Here is a 17,866-nt window from a genome sequence, read left to right as displayed (position 1 = left end):
TCTGAAATGTTTGCCTCAAGTTCTTCTCAGTCTTTAATCTTCGGTTGATATCACGATGATTAAAGACTCAGAAAAACTGAAGTTACAAACATGCATATTAAAATACACCCATGGCATATCCAAAGTCACAAGAATCATGAAACACCACTGGCGAATAATCCAAATACATCCAGTATTCCAAGAGAACCATTTAAGGATAGCATACACTTGAGGCAAAAATTTCAGAGAAATGCTATAAAATTATCCTACCCATTCCATATATATAAAAAAGAAACAAGCATGAGCAATATTTAACAATCACCATATAAGTTGCACTGTGATGTTGCAGGGCAGTCTTTATTTTGACACCCAGAGGCCAAGGGAAGGCAGGGTACTGAGTAGTTTGTGAATAATTTAACTAAGCAATGATTTCTTTACCCCCCCCCCCCCTATTCACTCCCTTTTAACACAAATCTTAGCATGAAAAAAAAAAATAAAATAAAATGTGAGCAACCTTGTGGATGAGGGCTACCTGAAGTAAGAATGTAGGCTGTTTAGGGAAGGGGCTTATTGTACCCAGATTCAAATAATGCTGTAAGCTGACTTGAACATCATTTGAAAAGACAGGTTAAAAGTCACAAAACTGATAATGATTTACATTTATATACTTGAGATGAATTGCTGAGCTTTTTTATTGTTTTTACTGGGAGCTGTTATTCACCCAAAAATATGGTTTCAGAAATGTGGAAACTCTTCAGACTCAACCTCTCCCAGAAATGGGAGGGAGGAAGAAAGATTAACATTGTGAAAGGAAGATAGGGTAGCCAAACCTTTCAAAGTGAGTTTACCAGAATATTAGCACCCTCACAGGGGTACAAGTAGTTTTGTAACCATGTCATCGCTTCTAACAACATTGTCAGCCTATTAAATTACAAGGTATTCAAAAACTCACTCTTCAGTGATTCAGCAGATTTTGCCAAATGTTTTATCTCAGACAGAGAAAAAAAATGAACTGAGCTGGCCTGTTGGTTCAGTAACAGTGCTATGCATAAGGAGGATCCCAGGTTTCATCCTTAAATAGAGTTTTCTACTCACTGGGTTAACTGGGTTGTAGGATGCCTTGATAGCCCTTAGAGGAGGAAGCTGTGATCATTGCTTAAAGGTGACACCTAGTGGCCAGATTTGGGACCTACGATTGCAGAGTTTCAGAGGGAAACCCTGGTGCATAAATCCCAGTGAAAGACTGATGTAATGACCAGATAGGTACATTAGGGGAAAGGGATTATTATAAAGTATCTTTTTTTGTATTGATGTTCTGTGTCCTCTTTGTCTTGACTAGATTGTAAACTTCAATGAGTAAGACTATCCATTACATGTGTTTTATATATCTGGTATGCACATTACACATCATGAAATAATTAACATGGGGAAAAATTCTAGCTAGGTCTGAATAGGTTTTTGGTGCCAGGATTGAGTCAGAGGTCCAAAGAAGCAGCAGAAAACTATCTGATGAAAAATAAAACATTGTGCTGAAGTAGAAGAGGCATAAAGTATGGGAACTGCTCATGATGTCTGAAGACAAATGTCTGAATTACTATCCATAAACACAGAGGCAGAATCCTTCCTTAGAGGTGATGATTCAGTGGAACGCAATGAAAACCATAAACTGTATCTGCCTTCCTAATCACACATGGGTTCAATATTCAAAAGGGATTTAGGGGCCCTTATACTAAGCCGCATAAGCGTCTATGCATGCCCAACGCATGCCAAAATGGAGTTACTGCTCGAGTGGCTCTTGTGGTAATTTCATTTTTGGTGCGTGTCCGATACACACGTCCGAAAAATAATTTTTATTTTCGGACACACGTATTGGGTACGCGCCAAGTGGCTTTTGATAAGCATAGGTCATTACCGCCCGGTTACCGTGTGAGACTTTACCGCTAGGTCAATGGCTGGCGGTAAGCAGGGCCGTGCCGATGCGGTAAGCGAGGTAAGCGCCGCAGGGGGGCGCCCACCTCTGGAGGGCGCCGCCGCGGAGCTTACCCTCGCCCCGCCGAGGCCTTTAAATCTTTTGGTCGCCCCGGGTGTCACCAGAAAGGGGGGTGCCGCCGCTCCCGCTGTCTTCATCCTGGCACCCCCCCCGCACCAGCCCTTTAAATTTATTTGCCGACGCGATAGCGAGCGCAGCACCTCGTGTGGAAGTAAAGGAAGTGGATCCGATCATCTCATTGGGCCTTCCCTCACTGTCCCGCCCTCCTCTGACGCAACTTCCTATTTCCTCTAGGGCGGGACAGTGAAGGAAGGCCCAATGAGATGATCGGATTCGCTTCTTTTACTTCCACACGAGGTGCTGCGCTCGCTAGCGCGTCGGCAATTTCTTTTTAAAAACGGGTGGCAGGGAGAAGACGAGGCAGGGTGAGGGTGGGGGACAGATGGGGTGACCGTGAAGGTGGGGGAGGACTCCGATAGCAGAAGGGACTGGGTGGGAGACAGATGGGGTGAGGGGGACTCGGATGGGCAGAAGGGACTGGGTGGGAGCCAGATGGGGTGAGGGGGACTCGGATGGGCAGAAGGGACTGGGTGGGAGACAGATGGGGTGAGGGTGGGGGGCACTTGGATAGCAGAAGGGACTGGGTGGGAGCCAGATGGGGTGAGGGGGACTCGGATGGGCAGAAGGGACTGGGTGGGAGACAGATGGGGTGAGGGTGGGGGGCACTTGGATAGCAGAAGGGACTGGGTGGGAGCCAGATGGGGTGAGGGGGACTCGGATGGGCAGAAGGGACTGGGTGGGAGCCAGATGGGGTGAGGGGGACTCGGATGGGCAGAAGGGACTGGGTGGGAGACAGATGGGGTGAGAGTGGGGGGCACTTGGATAGCAGAAGGGACTGGGTGGGAGCCAGATGGGGTGAGGGGGACTCGGATGGGCAGAAGGGACTGGGTGGGAGACAGATGGGGTGAGGGTGGGGGGCACTTGGATAGCAGAAGGGACTAGGTGGGAGACAGATGGGGTGAGGGGGACTCGGATGGGCAGAAGGGACTGGGTGGGAGACAGATGATGGGGTGAGGGTGCGGGGCACTTGGATAGCAGAAGGGACTGGGTGGGAGACAGATGGGGTGAGGGGGACTCGGATGGGCAGAAGGGACTGGGTGGGAGACAGATGGGAGAAGGGGCATGGAGCTGGAACTGGGGTCTGAAAAGTGAGCAGGAGGGAGAATGGGGTCATGCCTGGGGCAGGGGTGGATGGGAGAATCAATGGATCTGGAACTAGGGGCAGCCGCAGGTGGGAACTGGGAGCCGAAAAGAGGGGGCAGTGAGAGAGGGGGGATAGATCCTGGATGGAATGGGGAGTGAGAGGGAGGGCAGACCCTGAATGGATGGGAGGGGGAAAGAGAGAGGGCAAATGGTGAATCGAAGGAGCAGAGAGAAAGGGCAGACAGTGGATAGAAGGGAGTGAAAGAGCAGAAAGTGGATGGAAGGGGGCAGAGATAGAGGGCAAATGCTAGAGGGAAAGGAGAGAGAGAGGGCAGATGGTGGATGGAAGGGGGAGAGAGAGATGGCAGACTGGGGCAGATGGTGGATGGAAGGAGCAGAAATAGAGGGCAGATGTGGATGGAAGGAACATTAGAGAGGGCAGACACTGGAGAGCAGAGAGAGAGCGAAGACAGATGCTGGATGGAAGGAAGACGGTGAAAAGAAGATGAGGAAAGCAGAAACCAAAGACAACAAACTGTAAATATATATTTTTATTATTTTGCTTTAGGATATAGTATTTTAGCTGTGTTAATAAATGTTTATAAATAGAACATGTAAATAAGGTAATCTTTTTATTGGACTAATTTTAATACATTTTGACTTAACTTTCAGAGAACAAAACCCCCTTCCTCAGATCAGGATAGGATACTGTAACAGCACTATACTGTATTGACCTGAGGAAGGAGATTTTGGCCTCTGGAAGCTAAATGTATTAGTCCAATAAAATGGTATTATTTTATTTTCTGTATTTGTTTTATTTCTATTTGTTAATTTGTAAAGTGGTGATTGGTATTTGTTAGTTTTTTCAAATTTACATCTGCTGTCTTTATATTTTGCACAGTACTAGGGGACAGTTTCTGTTTCTGTGGTGTTGCATTGTATACAGAGTCTGGCATCGGGGGTTCAGTTTAATTTTTGTCTAAATAGAAAGTTTATGATTACTTATTCTATAGTGGATTAGGGTGTATCTATTTGTGAAAAAGACATGGCTTTCGGTTGGCATTGACTGTGCAGGATCGACGATCTGTACTAATCTGTCTGTTTTCGTTTTACAATAGGTGAATTGATGTTCTAGTGCTCACTAGTGTTTAAGATGCTTTCCTTTCCCTTGTGTGACTCGTAGAAACGACTGCTTATGGTATGGTAAAATTGCTCTATAGGTCGTGAGTGTTTTGTATTCTCGGTATGCCTAGTACTGGATTTGGGGGGGGGGGGGGGTGTTAAACAATGACCGGCCCCGGGTGTCAACTACCCTAGCTACGCCACTGCTGCCGACGTCTCCCTTGCCTTGCACTCGTTGGTTCCCTCAGTGTCCTGCCTTCTTCTGACGTCAGAAGAAGGCGGACACTGAGGGAACCAAGAGCGCAAAGGGAAGGGAGACGTCGGCAGCGCGCCGCTTTCACTGACGCTGCTGCGACCGGAAGTAAAAGATTTAAAGGCCCCAGGGTGCGGAGGGAAGGGCAGAGAGGCATGGATGGGAGGGCAGGGCCCAAGGAGAGGACAAATTGCTGGAAATGGAGGGGAGGGGATAGAGGAGGCAAGGATTGCTGGCTATGGATGGAGGAGGGAAGGGCAGAGAGGGACAAGGATGGACATGGGGGCCCAGGGAGAGGACAAATTGCTGGAAATGGAGGGGAGGGGAGAGAGGAGGATTGCTGGCTATGGATGGAGGAGGGAAGGGCAGAGAGGGACAAGAATGGACATGGATGGGAGGGCAGGACCCAGGGAGAGAGGAGAAATTGCTGGAAATGGATATAGAGCAAGAAATGAAGAAGAAAGGAGAAAAGTAAAGAAATAAATGGAAAGGAAGCCCTGGAAATGGAGTTAAGAGGACATATAGCAGCAGAATCAGATACTGGACCAGCATGATTGAAAAAAGAAAGTCACCAGACAACAAAGGTAGAAAAAAATTATTTTATTTTCATTTTAGCGTTTGGAATATGTCCACTGAGAATTTACATCTGCTATCTTATTTTGCAATGTATAGCAATTTGTTTCTAAGAATATTGCTGACAATTCCTTTCAGTGTGGCAAGTGGTGAGCGATCATTTTCATGGGGGGGGGGGCGTGATCATTTTCACGGGGGGGGGGGGGGGGGCGCCAACTGATAGTCTGCAGGGGGGCGCCAGAGACCCTAGGCACGGCCCTGGCGGTAAGGTCTCAGACCCAAAATGGACACGCATTTAGGCTCGTGTTTGGGCCTAAAATGTTGGGTATCATGGAATAGAATGGTAGGGCATTTCTCTATAACAAGTAAGTGTACCTGGAAGTAGGAAAATGCTCAAAAAAGTGAGATCAGAAAAAAATAATTGTTTTGTAGTGAAGCCTCAACCCTTGGACAGTAATTTTCAAACTCTGCCAAAAGCATTTTACATGTTTTCTTTTAAAAATTCTATCCAGAATGCACAATGAGAGCACAGAGTAGTTGCATACTTGACACTTAAATTGAAGCAGATACCATGTATGCAAACCAAAGCATATGACAGATTTAATTTTAAAGTTTATGAATGTACTTTTTTTGTGCCTGCCCTATTCTTGCTCCCAATAGTGCATGCTTTTAGCATGGTTAAACATATCTACACTGTCATTCTGTGCATAGTCTATCAGACACTTTCATAGGCAGCCATTTTCAATGACCATGTTGTTTTTTTTTACCTGTATGCCCACAGAAAAGAATTTTGAAAATTTGATCAGTAGTGTTCTCCTAAAATATATATCTCACCCACATAGAACTTATGGAGAATCTATTATCGAGGAGCATAACATGGCAACCAAATAGAACTTTCGCATATTACCACTCCAAGGTCCCCATTTTCAGCTGGTCTACTTACCATACAGAATGACACTGGCATTAGTATGACCCATCTTGTTGAAGGCTACACAAGTGTAGTTGCCATAGTCATGTTCAGACACATTAAAGAAGGTTAGTCTGGAGAAAGTGTCCTTCGTTTCCACACTCATCCCCTTGTTCCCTTCAGTCAGCCTGTGGTGAAAGAGAACGGAGACAGTGAGATGTTGGATTTCAGTGAGAACCTGCTGGGTGCTGGCATGTGGTGTTATGAACTGCATGGCCTCACTCCGGGGACTTCTGCAGATCAAGCCTAAGATGGTTTAGCAAAATGGAAAGTATGGAAGATTCAGTCCTTGAATATTAGGAGTGATGCCAAGACTGAGGAGTATTGGCACCATAGGTACTGGAACAGTAAGAGGTGGTGAGGCATGTTGGCAAAAGATGTGAATATCTAATATAATAATTTGCTCCTCCAACATTCCAATGTGTCTCACTGGGATCGTAACCACCTGCTGACATCACTCCTCCAACGTTCTCCTCTAACATTCCAATGTGTGTCACTGGGATTGTAACCACTTGCTAAGGTCACTCCTCCGACGTTCTCCGTCCCCCCTCCCTCCATGGGGCCCTGGAACTGGGAGGGAGGGACGGAGGGACAGAGGGAGGAGGGACCCTGGAAATGGGAGGGAGGGGGACACTGGAACTCGGAGGGGGGAGGGAGGGAGGGGGCCTAGAACTCGGAGGGAGGTGGAGGGGGCAGGGGAGAGATACTGCAAATGGATGGATGGAGGGGGCAGGGCACAGAGGACGTTGCCTGCATATGGATGAATGCAGGGGAGAAAGCATAATGCAGGGGAAGGAGGGGACCCTGAAACTCAGAGGAAAGCATGGAGGGGACGACCCTGGAACTCGGAGGCAGGGAGGGAGGGGACGACCCTGGAACACGAAGGGAGGGGGACAACAACCCTGGAACTCGGAGGGAGGGAGGGAGGGGGGACGACCCTGGAACTCAGAGGGTGGGAGGGAGGGGGGAACGTGGAACTGGGAGGGAGGGGGGGCCCTGGCACACACTCTCATGCTCACATACACACTCTCTCTCTCACAGATACACTCGCACCCAGTCTCACTCGCTCTCTGTCACACACACACACTCGCACATTCACTCTCTATCACACAGTCACTCTCACACACACTCTCTCAAACATACACACTGTGAGGAAAACCTTGCTAGCGCCCGTTTCATTTGTGTCAGAAACGGGCCTTTTTTACTAGTACGAATATAAAACTACAAAAGTATTGGGGAAAATAATTTAAAATGCCTAAAAGCACAAGTAAATAAAGATTATTTTTATTCATATCAATAAGCAATGAAAATGGTGAATAGGGAGGAAAAAGCCTCAAGAAGCTCCCATCTAACAGTTGTAAGAACAGGGCTTCATCATCATTGGCAAAAAAAAAACCTCCCAACAAATGTAATCGCAAATTAGGAAATTTAGCAGAACAGATCATGAATACCAGTTGGTAGCTATTTATTTATATATGCTTTATACAATGCAATGCTGGTAGGAGCCTTTATCAGTGAAGATTTCACTTGTAGTTTACCATCTTTTTTTGTGATGTGTTATTTTTTTCTAGGGGGCTATTTTGTTAAGGGGGCCATTTTATCTAGGGCTATTTTATGGGAGGGGCCATTTTGTCTAGGACTATTTTGTGAGAGGGCTGTTTTGTTCAGGGCCATTTTGTGGGAGGGCTATTTTGTTCTGGGCCTTTTTGTCTAGGGCTATTTTGTGGGAGGGGTCATTTTGTCTAGGGCTATTTTGTGGGAGGGGCCATTTTTTATAGGGCTATTTTGTTCTGGGCCATTTTGTCTAGGGCTATTTTGTGGGAGGGGCCATTTTGTTCTGGGCTATTTTGTCTAGGGCTATTTTGTTCTGGGCTACACATTAAAGAGGTCTGTTCTGTCAAAAGCCCAAATCTGTCAAACACAGTGGCTGGAGGTCCATGGGACCACCAGGCCCCAACTACCCTACTATTTCTTATCATTTCTATAGCGCTCCTAGACATACGCAGCGCTATACACTTGAACATGAAGAGACAGTCCCTGCTCGACAGAGCTTACAATCTAATTAGGACAGACAAATAGGACAAACAAGAGATAAGGGAATATTAAAGTGAGGATGATAAATTAAGGGTTCTGAACAAAATGAAATCATAATAATTGAATCCCAACGAACACCTAATAATCGTACCTTGCCAAACAGGATAAGGGGACCTCCAGACCCCCTGTCACTGGGGTGGGGGGGGGGGGGGGTTGGTTGGTTGCCCACTAGGCCACCAGGGACTGTTTGTTGAGGGGAATTAGGGGGGCTGCAGATCCTGTCGCTGGCAGCTTTGCTGTTGGAGGGAATGGGGGCCTGCCAGCATACAAATGCATGCTAGACAGGGCTCACCATTCCTCCCCAATGACTTGCAAACCCTAACGCCAGCTCGGAGCTGGCGTAGAGTTTGCCACAGCCAGTGACCCAATCTTTGGCGCGCTGGCTGCCGATCATTGGGGATAAATATGTTTAGCCCTGTTTAGCATGCGGTAGCAAATGCCGGCGCTAGAATGGCGCTAACAGCCTCTAGCACCAGCGTTTGCTTCTGATCATCCCCCTGTGGGTGAGTAGATTGTAGCAAAGAAAGGTTTAGCAGATTCCATTTCTTATTGTGTTGGAAATCTGCTAGAGTAGGAGGAAACTGCTAGGCTAACAAAAGTAAAATTATGAAGTAAACTTGTTTACCTTTTATCTTCCTTGTACCAAGAAAAGTCAGCAGAAGGGACTGCTGAGGCATTGCACTGCAGAATCCCCTTCTGTCCTAATGTGACCCCTGTGTTCTTCACATCTGAGATGTATGGTGGGTCTGCAGAAACAAAACAACATCATTAAGTCTGGTCAGTGGCTCAGCAGCAAGTTCTGTGTGCTGCCCTCCAAAGGACTTCAGATCGAGTCCTAGATGCAGCTTTTTGATGAGGTGCTGCTTCTATAGGGGATTGGGAGTAACTCAATAGTACCACCTACTGGCTGGAATTAGGGTGCATGGCATTTTTAGCACCATCATAGGATGATGTTAGATAAGATGAAGTCAGGTTGAAGTCCATGCTGGAATAAAGGACCAGAGCAGACTTCAGGAGACTAGCAGACAGCATGCATTATAACTTTTGGGGGGTTCTTTTACTAAGCGGCGGTAAGCCCGACGCTCACTAAATCGGATGTACTGCTGGGCTACCGCAGCAGCTGGCAGTAGTTCCCACCCCCAGCACATGCCATTTCTGGCACTACTAAAATATATATTTTTTTGTAGTGCCGAGTTAGTGCAGGAGCCCTTGCCACCACCTCAATGGGTGGCGGTAAGTGCTCCCCCCCCCCAAAAAAAGGCCATGTGGCAAGTGCTTCATTTGCCACACGGCCATTTCTTTAAAAAAATAGCCTTTTACCCGCTGCAGTAAAAGGGGACCTCAGCGCGCATCAAAAACACGCGCTAATGCCAGCACAGGCCCCCTTTTGCCAGACCTTAGTAAAAGGACCCCTTGATGTTTAAAGTAGGGTGCAGAGAACTGAGAACACTGCCAGAGGACAGAGGATGCCAAGGGTGGCTGGTACACACTACAGCCTCTTTGAAACTGCATGTAGAGAAGGAGGAAGAGAAAGTACTCCAGTGGATCAACAATTCAGTTCAAAGAACAAATCCCTTCATCATCTGTTAAATGTTGTATCTTGTTTCCAAAACATCATGAGCTATCTACAGCTATATTTGCCTAGTGCTAGAAAGCCTGTTGTAACTGATAATCATAAAAAGCCATAAAAATCACACAAATATGTATATTTATGAATTAATTTAGTTGAATATATATGCAAGGACTTTCTTCCACTCTCTCCATTCCCCCTGAGCCATCAAAAACAGCCTAAAGGGCACTTACAATTCACAGTAACCTTCACTCTTCGGACATCTGGTGCTGCTACCTCATTGGAGGCACTGCACTCATACTGACCAGACTGCTCACGGGTAATACCTGCAATCTCCAGGTATTCGTCTTCACTCATATACCCTTCAGCTGCACAAAATCAGAAAAAAAGAGTACCAGGATATCACTTAAGTGTACACATAGAAGCACATCAACACATCATAATCCAGATTCATTTTAGGCTATTACCTTCCATTTTACTAATTATTCACTGACTGTTCTTTGTATTTCAATATCCTGACAAGTTTTCAAGATATCCGTAATGAATATGTATGAGATACTTTGCATGTACTGGGTTTCCAAAGTATTTCATAGATATCCTCTGCAGATTTTCTGAAATCTGATTGGCCATGGGGTCAATACAATGGAGTAAGACCAGCATAAGAATTATCCAGATGTGACAATGCCATACTAGTTGTTCATATCCCATAAGTTTCCTCTCCAGACTGGCCTCTTTGGAATCTCAAAAGGCTATATATTACATTATCTATGGATAATGTTTGCGTTGCTCTAATAAAAGATGTAAAAACTTGCAAAGAACGCAGAGTTATCTCCAGAACCAACATGACTGTTAGAACTGCACAATAGTATATTAATAACAATCATGTTACCACTTCAGTACGCCATATGTTTTCTAAGTTATCCTATTTGACCTTGAAGTAAACCTTTCTAACAGACCCCAGAACTTGGGGACATCATAAATATCTATGCTGGCTTTATCAGATCATTTCCAGCAAAACTTCTATAATTACAGCGTAGATCTTCTCCAAGCCTAGTGTCACACTTAATATTCCTATTAATTTTAAATGAAAGTCCTTGCAACATATGTGTGGCAATTGGTGTTATATTTTAATTAGACTTGCCCTACACCATCTGAAATTAATAATAACAGTGTAATTTTTAAATCAACAGTGTTGCTGAAATAGAAAGCAAATTAATGCGGAACATTTCCTATTGGATTGAACACCATTGCTAGACACCATGCCCATCGGTCTTCTAATGAGTGTTAGCACTAATATCACCCTCTGGCTATCAGTGATGCAGAGAAAATTTACAGATTAGGGCTGGTTGTCATTGTTAGACAGAATTTCTGAGTTAAGGCTAAGTGGTACAGCTAGAAAAAGTGATTACAGATCATGACTGGGGGTGGGAGCTGTCTTAGGGACCCTTTTACTAAGCCATGTAAGCACCTACATGCACCCAATGTGAGCCAAAATGGAGTTACCACCCGGCTACCAAGTGGCTGTTGAGGTAATTACATTTTTGGCGCACGTCCGATAAATAATTTTTACTTTTGGATGCACGTATTGGGTGCACATCAAGTGGCATTTGATGCGTGTAGGTCATTACTGCCCGGTTAAAGCATGAGTCTTTACCACTAGGTCAATGGCTGGCAGTAAGGTCTCAGACCCAAAATGGACGCGCGGCAATTTTCATTTTGCCGCAGAGCCATTTTTGGAAAAAAAACGTTAAGCATTTTTTACAGATGCGCTGAAAAATGATTCTGCTTGCGCCCAAAACACGTGTCTACACTACCGCAGGCCATTTTTCAGTGTGCCTTTGTCAAAGGGCCCCTTAGTGCTGGAGACCTTTGCTTCCCCTACTACTACTAATACTACTAACATTTCTAAAGCGCTACTAGGGTTACGCAGCGCTGTACAATTTAAACATAGAAGGACAGTGCCTAGTGCAGTGTGTCTGCTAGTCTACAGACTTAAGCCTTGGTCACAGTATTGCTGCCAAAGATTGTGTTCACAAATCCTAGAAGGAATGCTATATCTAGAGAGTGTACTGAATGAATTGGAGTTTCTTAAAACTATATCCATGGGTCCTACCAAGTTCTGTTACTGAAGATATATCTATGGATCATGGAATGAGTGTTGTTGAGGCCTGGTTTATGATGGACAATGTACACCACCGTGCTGATTTCTATTGAAGGAGGGTCTGACTACAACTTTTGAATAAATGCCACTTCAGGAGATGATGTTTGTGTTTTCATTACATTGCTGCAGAGTCCTCGGTACTTTTCACCTGCAGTCGACACTATGGGTCCATTTTACTAAGTCGCATAGGCACATATGCGTGTCCTACGTGTGTCTATTTTGAACTACTGCGTGGCCTGGGCGGTAATTTCAGTTTTTTTGTGCGTCCACTAAGTGCGCTGGAAATTTTCTGGTGTGCGGCGCTAACTGGGCGGTAATTAGCATTGTAAGCACATAGACCATTACTGACCGGTTAGTGTGTGAAACCTTACTGCTAGATCAATTGGTGGCAGTAAGGTCTCAGGCCCAAAATGGACGCAAGCCAATTTTTATTTTGACACTCGTCCATTTTCTGCCAAAAGAAGAAAAAGGCCTTTTTTTGCAGGCACGCTGAAAAATGGACCTGCGCGCGTTCAATACATGCATCTCTACAGCATGTGCAATTTCTCTTTTGGTATTTTTTAAATATAATTATGGGGTTAATGCGTGATTAAGGTGCTAAAACAGGCCTACCACTCAACTGCATTAAGGGATTTTATGGTGGTTTGCCTGTTTCTGCTTGTTAAACTATGTGTTACTGAATTTTTCTGACGGGGATATGGAAGCATTAGCCAGGTAGCATGTTACACTGGCTAATGCAGAGTTAACACAGGACCACTTACTGTCTCTTCATTAGAGTCTGGCAGGTCTTTCCTCATTTAGGGGTCCTTTTACTAAGCTATGGTAAAAGTATCAGCGCATGTTTTTCATACTCGCTGAGGCCCCATTTTACCACAGTGGGTAAAAGGCTGTCTCTTTTTAAAAAAAGAAATGGCCATGCAGTATGTGAGCCACTTACCGCACAGCCATTTCGTGGGGGGAGGGGGAACACTTATTGTCACCGGTAAGGGCTCCTGCATTAACCCTATTTTTGTAGCACTGGAAATGGTGCATGCTGCAGGTGGGAAGTACTGCCAGGCTCCTGTGGTAGTTTCGGATTGACGCAGGGCAAGTCTATTGCCATGCACCAACCCTTTAATAAAAGGGCCCCTTAATGAGAGCAGATATTGTTTCTTAATCTGCAATAAAAAATAGTGGGGATGCCCTTTCTTGATGCAGTGTTAGTTCTGGGCTTGTTCTGCATTAAAATCTTGCATTATAGTGCGTTAAGCCCAAAACTTAATTTTTTGCCTCTATCAAAAGTAAGGGAATTCTATGGTATATTGGGCTAATAGCTCCCTGATCTGGTATGCAAGAATTCTCAGATTGTCTAGCATGCAGCACATTCACAAATATTCATGAAATATCTTTGCATACATTTAGGGCTAAAAATCAAAATAACTTGCACATTTCAGTTGAGGAATCGCAGATAGGTGAATAAGTGTTTTATGATATGTCTAGTTGGGCTAACTTATTGTCTAGTATGTTAATGTTGCCTAAAAACACTAAGGGGTCCTTTTATTAAGGTGTGCTGAAAAATGCCCTGCGGTAGTGTAGACGCGTGTTTTGGGTGCATGCAGAATTATTTTTCAGAGCACCTACAAAATATGCCTTTTTTAAAATTTTTGCCAAAAATGGAAGTGTGGCAAAATGAAAATTGCCATGTATCCATTTTGGGTCTGTGACCTTAGCGCAAGCCATTGACCTAGCGGTAAGGTCTCATGCGGTAACCCAAAGTTGGGCTCCCAAATTAATTAGTTAATGAGTCATTAATAATCAATAATTGGTGTTATTTGGGACTCATTTGGGTTTACGTGTGGATCTACCGTACACCCTATTCAAAAAATGTGCTCCTAAATTTTATAGCATTCAACTCCAAAGGGGGCGTGGCCATGGGAAGAGCATGGGTGGTTCAGGGGCGTTCCCAGAAATTAGGCGCAATATTATAGAATAGGGTCATATAGAGGGGCATAATCGAACGGCGCCGGCCATCTACAAGGGCGGCCATCTATATGGCCGGTGCTGCAAAAGGCGGTCCCGAACTGTATTATCGAAAAAGATGGCTGGCCATCTTTCATTTCGATTATACGGTTGGGGCCAGCCAAATGTCAGAGATGGCCGGCCTCGGTTTTCACCGATAATGGAAACTGAGGCCGGCCATCTCAAACCCGGCCAAATCCAAGGCATTTGGTCATGGGAGGAGCCAGCATTTGTAGTGCACTGGTCCCCCTGACATGCCAGGACACCAACTGGGCACCCTAGGGGGCACTTCTAAAAATAAAAAAATATTTAATAAAAATAGCTCCCAGGTGCATAGCTCCCTTACCTTGGGTGCTGAGTCCCCCAAATCCCCCCAAAACCCACTCCCCACAACTCTACACCATTGCCATAGCCCTTATGGGTGAAGGGGGGCACCTAGATGTGGGCACAGTGGGTTTTGGCAGGGTTTGGGGGGGCTCAACACTTACCACCACAAGTGTAACAGGTAGGGGGGATGGACCTAGGTCCGCCTGGCTGAAGTGCACTGCACCCACTAAAAGTGCTCCAGGGACCTGCATACTGCTGTCATGGAGCTGGATATGACATTTGAGGCTGGCAAAAAAATGTTTTTTATTTTTATTTTTTGGGTGGGAGGGAGCTGGTGACCACTGGGGGAGTAAGGGGAGGTCATCCCCGATTCCCTCCGGTGGTCAGTTGGGGCACCTTTTCAAGGCTTGGTTGTGAAAAAAAAGGGACCAAGTAAAGTCGGCCAAATGCTCGTCAGAGCCGGCTTTCTTTTTTCCATTATTGGGCGAAGCCGGCCATCTCTTAAGCATGCCCCTGTCCCGCCTTCTGTACCCTGCCGACATGCCCCCTTGAAGTTTGGCCGGCTCTGTGAAGGAATGCAGTTGAGGCCGGCCAAAATGGGCTTTCGATTATGCCGATTTCGCCGGACTTGAGAGATGACCGGCCATCTCCCAATTTGTGTTGGAAGATGGCCAGCCTTCTCTTTCGAAAATAAGCTGAATAAGCACCCAACTGCCAGGATTTATTTACCACCTTTTTGAAGGAATTTACTCAAGGCGGTGTATATTAGTTGTGTGCCAGCATTGACATCAGATTTTAGCGGGCTGCACCCAAAGATGCTAGTGTTCTGCAAACGGCGCTCTGCACAGAGTAACCTTTACAGAATACTATCTTAGGGCTCCTTTTACTAAGCAGCAGTAAGCCCAACGCGGGCTTACCGCTTGCTATACAGGAAGTACCGCTGGGCTATCGCAGCAACTAGGCACTACTTCCCACTCCTTAAGCACCATCATTTCCGGTGCTACAAACATTTATTTATTTTTGTAGCGCTGGAGTGTACCCGGTGGTAATTGGGCAGTGCCGCACGTTGCCCAGTTACCGCCAGGTTAACATGGGAGCCCTTACCGCCACCTCAGTGGGTGGCAGTAAGGGATCCACCCTGAAATGGCCGCGCAGCAAGTGCTTTACTTGCCGCACATCCATTTCCTGCAGGAAGGTGAGGCTTCCCTTTTACCAGCTGCAGTAAAAAGGGGCCTCAGCGCGCATGCAAAACACGCGCCAATGCCAACACCAGCCCCTTTTCCGCAGCTTGGTAAAAGGGGCACTAAGTGAGAAAAGTACACAATGAATTAATTAAAATATTTTGATATATCGCTGCAGTGGTGGTCCTACCATTAGGCCAACTGAGTAGGGGGCCTCAGGCGGCACTCTCCAGGAGCGACACTCTCCCCTTCCCTCCTCAACTCTCTTCCCATGTTTAGTTAAATAAATATTAGCTGTACTTTCACAAATGTTCTTCTTATATACACCTATATATAAAATAATATTATAATGAAATCAATAAATTTTCTTAGTAAGAGTGATGTTACGTTCCTTGTTTTAATGTTAGATCCACTCAGTTTCATTTTACAATTCTGAACTATTGTTGCCTGCTTAAATTTACCTCAAAACTTTCTTGGTATTCTGGCAAGGGACACAATATTGTATTTAGCCATTTGTAGATATTTAGATTGCCATTTAATGTACATATGTCTTCTACATTTTCTATTTTGATGGCTTGTATTTGTACAGGAAAGTTCAGTAGTGGGATAGCTGGGGTCTCAACGCATACCAGGGGGGCAGAATAGGAGAAGCGAGGTGTTTGAAAGCTGAGTGCAGTTAGCAGCTGCCACTGGAAGTGTTGCATCTTCTGAATGTAAATGATGGCTTGCATTGCCAAGTAGAGAAATTATGCAGAACAGGAGCAATTAGCAAAGAATTTAAGTAAATAAGAAGAAAATAAAGCTCCTTCCTTCTCCCTCCTTTGCCATCTACTCTCCATCTACAAACTGCTTCTGTCCCTCACCATCTGTTTCTTTTCTTTCTGTTTTTTTGTTACTTTAATACTATCACAATCCTCCTGTTCTCTATTCTCTCTCCCTCTTCTTTATTCTGGCATATCTCTTTCTGCCTCTTTAGTTCTAACCCTCTCCCTTACTTTTCCTTTCCTATCTGCCCGTATCCTCCTGCCATCTTTCCTTTCTGATGCCATCAATCTTTGATCCTCCACTCAGGACTCTCATCTTCTTCCCTAATGGGAACTCAACCATAAATGCACGTTTATATAAGCAATTGAAGCAAATAATCCAAGGGAATCAATGACTTTGAGTGTATGCTCTGGGCATCCCTTAACACCTTGGATCTACAGCTGCTGTCTAGATTCCTCTGCTCTCTACCTGTCCATCCATGGAAATACTGAAAGAAATGGCAACAGAAATAAGTATGAAATGGAGATGCAATAAATAACAACACTATGGCTCCCCTGTGGCATTGCAGAGATAAGTCTCAGCAGGTACATTAGGAAGATTAGGATCTACAAGTGACTGAATGGGAACTTGCATTGTAACGCCTGCCTGATGAAAACTCGTCTGTCAATGTTGCAGACAACCCAGGCAGACATCTGCCAACTGTGTTGGAATGGATTCAAGCATTCAGATATGAGAAGGAAAGATAACTGGTACACAGGAGGGAAAGGAGCTCAAGTACCAAGATCTGTTCTTTGTTGACCACTGTTTACCATGACAAATGAAAGCAGAGGAGAAACACATGATAGTGCATCTCTTGCATCCTCCACCCCCTCCCAATGCTCCCTCACTCAGGTTCTCTTTTACATTTATATTTCTTAACCCACTGTTCAAATTTGTATTTTTTTTTCTCAAGATCTCTTCACCATTGTCATGGCAGCAAAGCTAAGACAGTGCTTAGAAAAAGGCTGAAGAACTGAGTGCTGCCATCATGATTTGTTAATGTGAGGAGTGTCTTTAAGAGCAGTTTTTGGTTGATCACAGTCCTAGATGACAGCAATTTTCTTTATCTGTGTGTGTATGCGTCAGTGTGCGTGCATGCATGCACAAGGGGAAGGGAGTGACATTTCATAACAAGGCATCTATGTGAAATACAAAAAAAAAATCTGCAAACCTAAAGTGCAAAGCAATCTTAGAAAAAAAGCTCCTAAATGACTCCCAGGAGGGTACAAAAGCCCTCTAACAAATTTAAGCCTGCTCCAAAGGAAGTGTAAATCTGTGCATGCATTTTATATATGTCCCAGTACATTAGGCTCCCTCTCTTGTTCTTCAGTCTGCAGGGGCAAAGCACAGAGCTGTTTTGGCATTTACATGCTATTAGGCAGATCCCCTAAGGCCCAGTAGCATATCCAAACAGCCAATTTATGGCAGGCCTGAGACCAAAGTGGTAGGCCAAAAATATTGTGTCTGCTCCCCCTCCCCCCCAAAGTAATCCAAAAACTAAATTCCCCTCCCGGCACCTCCCCCCCCCCCCCAAATAAGTAAATGAAATACCTGTGCTGACGGGGATCCCCAAGCCCCACCAGCTTAAGATCTCCTTCCTGCCAAACAAGCCTACTTCTTGGACGGCCGCCAACACAGTCTCCA

General features: G+C 45.2%; 1 protein-coding gene across 2 annotated transcripts in view; it reads right to left on the bottom strand.

Annotated features, from left to right (window-relative positions):
• Positions 1 to 17,866, bottom strand: part of LOC115482105 (neurotrimin-like) — a 546,428-nt gene that overhangs the window by 31,264 nt on the left and 497,298 nt on the right. For both annotated transcript variants that reach the window (XM_030221671.1, XM_030221672.1), the window contains exons 4-6: positions 9,985 to 10,119; positions 8,807 to 8,927; positions 6,064 to 6,215 (exon numbers count right to left, since the gene is read on the bottom strand). In XM_030221671.1, coding sequence (XP_030077531.1) covers positions 6,064 to 6,215; positions 8,807 to 8,927; positions 9,985 to 10,119 — 408 coding nt within the window. The remainder of the gene's footprint in view (positions 1 to 6,063; positions 6,216 to 8,806; positions 8,928 to 9,984; positions 10,120 to 17,866) is intronic.

Source organism: Microcaecilia unicolor, chromosome 12 (assembly GCF_901765095.1).
Source record: "Microcaecilia unicolor chromosome 12, aMicUni1.1, whole genome shotgun sequence".
NCBI classification, from domain to species: domain Eukaryota; kingdom Metazoa; phylum Chordata; class Amphibia; order Gymnophiona; family Siphonopidae; genus Microcaecilia; species Microcaecilia unicolor.
Note: the sequence above shows the minus strand (reverse complement) of the source record. Positions and strands in the feature narration are given on the sequence as shown.